This window comes from Babylonia areolata, chromosome 11, assembly GCF_041734735.1.
Source record: "Babylonia areolata isolate BAREFJ2019XMU chromosome 11, ASM4173473v1, whole genome shotgun sequence".
NCBI lineage: Eukaryota > Metazoa > Mollusca > Gastropoda > Neogastropoda > Buccinidae > Babylonia > Babylonia areolata.
This window is the reverse complement of record NC_134886.1, coordinates 22,817,959-22,825,458: the sequence shown is the minus strand read 5'-3', so window position 1 is coordinate 22,825,458 and position 7,500 is coordinate 22,817,959. Positions and strand designations below refer to the sequence as shown.

At 42.9% G+C, this 7,500-nt stretch overlaps 1 protein-coding gene across 1 annotated transcript in view; it reads left to right on the top strand.

Moving 5' to 3' along the window:
• The window catches only part of LOC143287599 (ceramide-1-phosphate transfer protein-like), a 20,177-nt gene extending 13,065 nt beyond the window's left edge, over positions 1-7,112 (top strand). The window contains exon 4 of the mRNA XM_076595710.1: positions 3,186-7,112. Within this exon, the coding sequence (XP_076451825.1) occupies positions 3,186-3,699 (514 nt within the window). The 3' untranslated portion in view covers positions 3,700-7,112. The remainder of the gene's footprint in view (positions 1-3,185) is intronic.
• Positions 7,113-7,500: the final 388 nt, after the last annotated feature.

Genomic DNA, 7,500 nt, shown 5'->3' with positions numbered 1-7,500 from the left:
GATATACACATACAGACACGGAGATACAGACACATGACACAGATATACAGACACAGAGATACACTAACAGGACACAGAGATAGAGACACGTGACACAGATATACAGACACAGATATACACATACAGATACGGAGATACAGACAAATGACACAGACATACAGACACAGAGATATAGCCACAGACTCATGACACAGAGATACAGAGAGATACAGATATACACATACAGGACACAGAGATACAGACACAGAACACAGAGATACAGACACAGAGAGACAGAGAGCCATAGAGATACAGACATATGACACAGAGATACAGACACAGATGTACACATACAGTACACAGAGACAGAGACACATGACACAGATATACAGACACATGACACAGACACAGATATACACATACAGGACACAGAGATACAGACACAGAACACAGAGATACAGACACATATATATGCATACAGGACACATCGATAGAGTCACATGACACAGATATACAGACACATATACACATACAGACACGGAGATACAGACACATGACACAAATATACAGACACAGAGATGCAGACACAGACTCATGACACGGAGATACAGACAGACACATGACACAGACTCATGACACAGAGAATACACAGATACAGACACATGACACAGAGATACAGACACAGAGACACACTAACAGAACACAGACACATGACGCAGAGATACAAATGCAGAGGTACAAAGGACACAAAGACACAGACATGCACGGGAAACAAAAATACAGAGTGAACTAATGTGCGCGCGACATCACCAGGACATGGCGTAGAAACACAGGTACACGGCACACTATGATAATTATGACGCACTGTCACATGACAGATAGGGCGGAAATATACGCGCACTGCACACACACACACACACACACACACACACACACACACACACACACACACAAGGCAATTTAGTTCCTTTCACACACAGCCACAGATACAGGCTACACCAATACAACTCCTCATCGTAGTATGTAGCACTCTTCACACTGCAACTGATACGGTTTTAATTAGGACTTTGTTACATCGTATCTCACCCTCATTAATTATCTAACTACATTTCCCCCCCCCCCAAAAAAAAAAGAAGAAGACGTTTTAACTTGGTCATGTTATTTAGTATTTCAACCTTCTTTCTCTTGCGACATTTCTCACAGAGAAAACAACAACAACAACAAACAATAATAACAACAAAATCGTAGATTCCGAAAGCTTAACTCCTTGGCAGTGTTTTCTGTGGAGTTTAAAATAACTGAAATCACCTAATCAGTATGTATAGGGTCACAGGTGTATATGGGTGTGGAAAGCACCTTGTGCTGAAAGCTTGTTAACTCACTCAGTACGGCCAGCCCTCTCTTCTCCTCTACACAGACCCCTCGGATGTCCAGTGGGTGTCTGAATGACCCAACCTTTAGCTTCCGTCGCCAGAATTGTGGTATTCTTTGTCAACATTCACCTCTTCAGTATAAGAGCCTTCCGCTTGCAATATTTTGATGATGATAATTGGGGTGAAACGCTGTTAACGTCGTCTCTTGCGCCCTTCGTATGGAGAGAGTTAAAGGGTATTATTTATAAGTAAGGAGTTAGCCGGTGTTATCAAGGGCAGACTAACGCTTTGAAAAATCAAGACCCCTTCCGTTTGCCCTCAACAACTTGACCTTGAGGGCGTAAATACGATAGGTCGTTAAACTCATCTCCAAAGATGTGAAAATGTCGACATTAACTCATTCGACCCTGCGCTTGAGCATTGGTCTGGATTTGAAATCCGTTGCATTATTAAAAAAAAAAAAAAAAAAAAAGAAAAAAAAAGCGGTTTCCACGCTTCTGCATAATAATTATGTATAAAACCGCAAGGAAAGAGAAATGATCTATATAGTATTTCCGGACATGTATCAATTTAGAGAAGGTAAAGAAGGTCGATTTCAGTATTATTTTCTGCGTTTTTCCACGTCGGTCTGACCGGGAAGCTTGCTGGGGCTGTATGTAAACTCCCCAGGCTTGAATGGGTTAAGGGCGCAATGAGGCAATTGGTCGTTCACCTCGCCTTTATCATGGAGAAAGGTACACTTTTTAGTACACTCACACATGTGGGACACACGGGTGTTTGTCACACCAGTGCGGAACTCATTATACAAAGTTGCTTCTCCACTGCTGTGTTCGATTCCAGCCTTGTGTTGGAAGCCTCCAAAACTGTAATCCCCTGCACCCAAGTATGCGCGTGCGAGCGCGCGTGTATGTGTGTGTGTGTGTGTGCGCACGTGCGCACACATGTGCACGCGTGTATGTGTGTGTGTGTGTGTGAGTATTTGTACCTTTTTTCGGGGGGGTGGGGGGCGTGGGGGGGCGGGGAGGGGGGGGGATGGAGGGTGTGTGTGTTGGGGGGGGGGAGGAGGTGGGGGGGGATCAAGAGTACATGTATGTGCTGCAGAGTGTCCTGTATATTCGTGCATAAGGAAGGGAAGGGGAGGGGAGGGGGGGTGGAGGGGGGGGGGGAGAGGAGGGGGAGTGTGGCACGTGCGGGTAAATCTACCTGCTTGTATTCTATGTTTTCACTGCTTGAAAGGAGATTGTCCTCATCATTTGAGGACTTCATGAAGTGTGAAGTCTGAAGTGTGAAGCGTGAAGTGTTAGCGTTAAGTGTGAGGTCTGAAGCGTGAAGGCTGAAGTGTGAAGTCTGAAGCGCGAAGCGTGAAGTGTGAAGTTTGAAGCGTGAAGCGTGAAGTGTGAAGTCTGAAGTGTGATGTCTGAAATGTGAAGCGTGAAGTCTGAAGTGTGAAGCGTGAAGTGTATAGTCAGAAGTTTGAAGTGCAAAGTCTGAAGTGTGAGGTCTGAAGTCTGAAACGTGAAGTCTGAAATGCGAAGTGTGATGCGTGAAGTCTGAAGTGTTGAGTATGAAGCGTGGAGTCTGAAGTGTGAGTTCTGAAGCGTTAAGTCCGAAGTGTGAGGTCTGAAGTCTGAAGCGTGAAGTCTGAAGTGCGAAGTCTGAAATGTGAGGTCTGAAGCGTGAAGTCTGAAGTGTGAGGTCTGAAGCGTGAAGTCTGAAGTGTGAGGTCTGAAGCGTGAAGTGTGAGGTCTGAAGCGTGAAGTCTGATGTCTGAAGCGTGAAGTGTGAGGTCTAAAGCGTGTAGTCTGAAACGTGAAGTCCTCTCTCTCCCTCCAGGATGTTCCCACCCTTAGGCACGGTCTTCAGCTTCGTCAGCTCGGAGATCCAGGACAAGATCACCATCCTGAGGAACTACCGCCACCACCCCACCCTGGCTCCCCACTTCCGCACCGCCCAGAGCATGGTCCGATACGAAATGGACCACCACCTGACGGTCCAAACGGACCAGCCCTCGGGATCCCGGACCTTCCTCCGCCTTCACTGGGCGCTGCAGTTCATCTCGGCCTTGGTGTCCAACCTGAACGATATCCGCAGGGGCGGCACGTTCTCTGAACAGGCCGCGGAGGCCTACGACAGGACCCTGGCCAAGCACCACCCCTGGATCATGAGGAAGGCCGTGCAGGTGGCGCTGTACTCCCTGCCGGACAGACAGGAGCTGCTGGTGAAGCTCCACATGGCAGACACCCCGCGGGAGATGGCGAAGGTCCACGCCTTGATCACTCAACTGGACTCCATCTATGACATCACCCAGCGACTGTACGCCGAAAATCGTTTGTTGGACTTGCCTTGAAACAACAGCAACAACAAAAAAACACAACAAACAAACAACAACAACAACAACAAAAACCATCGGTGGTGGTGGTGTAGGGTTTGTTTGATTTGACCTTGAACACTAAGAACTTGGTGGTGATTGGTTCGTTGGATTTTTTTTGTTTGTTTGTTTGCCTTAGCACCATTTTAGTGGTGTATGGCTTGCTCTATTTATTTGCTTTGACACTTCCGTTATTGGTGTGAGGGTTTGTTAGATTTGGTGGTGTATTGTTTGTCGGATTTGGTGGTGTATGGTTTGCTACATTTGGCTTAATACTACGTCGGTGGTGTGGAGTTAGCTGGATTTGCCTTGGGGGAAAAAAAATTGTTTAGTTTGCTGGACTTGTCAAAAAAAAATGGTGGTGGGTTCGTAGGTGTATTTGCCCTGAAGACACGTTCCTTGTGAACCGTTGTGCTAGATTTGCCTTCAGAGCACACATCTTTGTGCTTGATTTGCCTTTGCCTTCAGAACACGCCATTTTGTGGCTGATTTGCCTTCAGAACACGTCACTTTGCGACTGATTTGCCCTGTGAAGACCCCACTTTGCGACTGATTTGCCCTGTGAAGACCCCACTTTGCGACTGATTTGCCCTCAGAACACACCACTTTGTGACTGATTTGCCTTCAGAACACGTGGCTTTATGACTGATTTACCTTCAGAACACGCCACTTTGTGACTGATTTGCCTTCAGAACACACCACTTTGTGACTGATTTACCTTCAGAAGACACCACTTTGTGACTGATTTGCCTTTAGAAAACGTCACTTTATGACTGATTTGCCTTCACAACACACCACTTTGTGACTGATTTGCCTTCAGAACACGTCACTTTGTGACTGATTTACCTTCACAACACACCACTTTGCGACTGATTTACCTTCAGAACACGTCACTTTGCGACTGATTTACATTCAGAACACACCACTTTGTGACTGACGTGCCCTGTGAAGACACCACTTTGTGACTGATTTACCTTCAGGAACACGTCACTTTGTGACTGGTTTTACTTCAGACACATCACTTTGTGACTGGTTTGCCTTCAGAACACCCCACTTTGTGACTATTTCGCCTTCAGAACACGCCACTGTGTAACTGATTTGTCTTCAGGACACACCACATCACCTTGTGACTAACTTGCCTTCAGAACACAGACTGATGGCTGAGTTGCAGGAAGGATAACTGGGTTACAGGATGTCTGATGACATTGAGTGACTTGATTGATGACTGAGTTATAGGAAAGATGACTAAGTTATAGAAGAGATGACTGAGTTATAGGATGACTGATTGAGTTACATGATTGATGGCTGAGCTACGGGAAAGATGACTGAGTTCAAGGATGACTAATAACTGAGTTGAATAATTGATGACTAAGTCATAGGATGACTGAGTTATAGGATGGATGAGTTACATGAATGATGGCTGAGTTATAGGATGGATGAGTGACATGAATGATGGCTGAGTTATAGGATGACTGATGGAGTTACATGATTGATGGCTGAGTTATAGGAAATATGACTGAGTTATAGGATGACTGATAACTGAGTTGTATGATTGATGACTGAGTAATATGATTGCTGACTGAGATATAGGATGACTGATTTATTGGATGACTGAGTTACATGATTGATGACTGAGTTAGAGAAAAATGACTGAGTAACAGGATGACTGTGTTACATGATTGATGACTGAGTTATTGGAAATATGACTTAGTTATGGGATGAATGATTGGGTTACATGATTGATGACTGAGTTATAGGAAAGATGACTGAGTTATAGGATGAATGATTGAGTTACTTAGTTGATGACTGAGTTTGAGGAAAGATGACTGAGTAATAGGAGAGATAGGAGAGATGATTGAGCTATAGGATGACTGTGTTACATGATTGATGACTGAGTTATAGGAGAGATGACTGAGTTATAGGATGACTGTGTTACATGATTGATGACTGAGTTATAGGAGAGATGACTTAGTTATGGGATGAATGATTGAGTTACATGATTGATGACTGAGTTATAGGAAAAATGACTGAGTTATAGGATGAATGATTGAGTTACTTAGTTGATGACTGAGTTTGAGAAAATATGACTGAGTAATAGGAGAGATAGGAGAGATGACTGAGCTATAGGAGAGGTGACTGAGTTATAGGATGACTGTGTTACATGATTGATGACTGAGTTATAGGAAAGATTACTGAGTTATAGGATGAATGATTGAGTCACATGATTGATAGCTGGGTTAGAGGAAAATGACTGAGTTATAGGATGACTGTGTTACATGACTAATGACTGAGTTATTGGAAATATGACTAAGTTATGGGATGAATGACTGAGCTACAGGAAAGATGACCTCATCCTAGTATGAATGATTGAGTTACTTAGTTGATGACTGAGTTTGAGGAAAGATGACTGAGCAATAGGAGAGATAGGAGAGATGACTGAGCTATAGGAGAGATGACTGAGTTATAGGAGAGATGACTAAGTTATAGGAGAGATGACTGAGTTATAGGAGAGATGACTGAGCTATAGGATGACTGTGTTACATGATTGATGACTGAGTTATTGGAAATATGACTTAGTTATGGGATGAATGATTGGGTTACATGATTGATGACTGAGTTATAGGAAAGATGACTGAGTTATAGGATGACTGATTGAGTTATTTAGTTGATGACTGAGTTTGAGGAAAGATGACTGAGTAAGAGAGGAGAGATAGGAGAGATGACTGAGCTATAGGAGAGATGACTGAGTTATAGGAGAGATGACTGAGTTATAGGATGACTGTGTTACATGATTGATGACTGAGTTATAGGAAAGATTACTGAGTTATAGGATGAATGATTGAGTCACATGATTGATGGCTGAGTTAGAGGAAAATGACTGAGTTATAGGATGACTGTGTTATATGACTAATGACTGAGTTATTGGAAATATCACTTAGTTATGGGATGTATGACTGAGTTACGTGATTGATGACTGAGTTACAGGAAAGATGACTGAGTTATAGAATGACTGATTGAGTAATATGATTGATGACTGAGTTACAGGCTTTGCTGCTATCGGGTTGTTTTTTTTGTGTGTGTGGTTTTTGTGTGTGTTTTTTTCACGAACTTCAGGCTCGCATGTTGATATTATAACACTTACTTTCCCTGTGAATTGTGTGTTCCTTGGTCCACTAGCATTATCTAAATGTGGATCAAGACAAACTGAGATAAATTTGAGAGTATTAGCTATTCTCAATGAACATTGAACAAGATATTAAGATTTTCGATATGAAGGTTTTTAATACAGAAGATAATTATTTTCTTGATGAACGTAAAAACTTACCCATGGTGTATCAAAACAATTTGCATTTGCTTTTCTTTTTAACCGATGCAAAATTAAACTGACGATTTAAAAATAAAAATTTAATGTGTGTGTGTGTGTGTGTGTGTGTGTGTGTGTGTGTGTGTGTGTGTGTAGGAAGGATGGGTGGATAGGGGGGGCTTGGGAGAAAGAGAATACAATGTAATGATTTATGGAGACGTGCGTACGGACACACTGCCTAGTGGAGCCGTTTTTGACTGATATTTGTTGTGGTGCATACCTCATTTACTGGACAGTTTCCTTTCCTGATAATTATTAATCAATATACGTACTTTTTTTTAGAATAATTCTATGATAAATGAAGACAGGTTTTCCTGCCAGTCATTTGTGGTTGAAGAATATTGATGAAAAGCATATCGAAGAATAAATTATGAGAATAAGCCTGGTATAGTGTTCTGAACACACACACACGACCC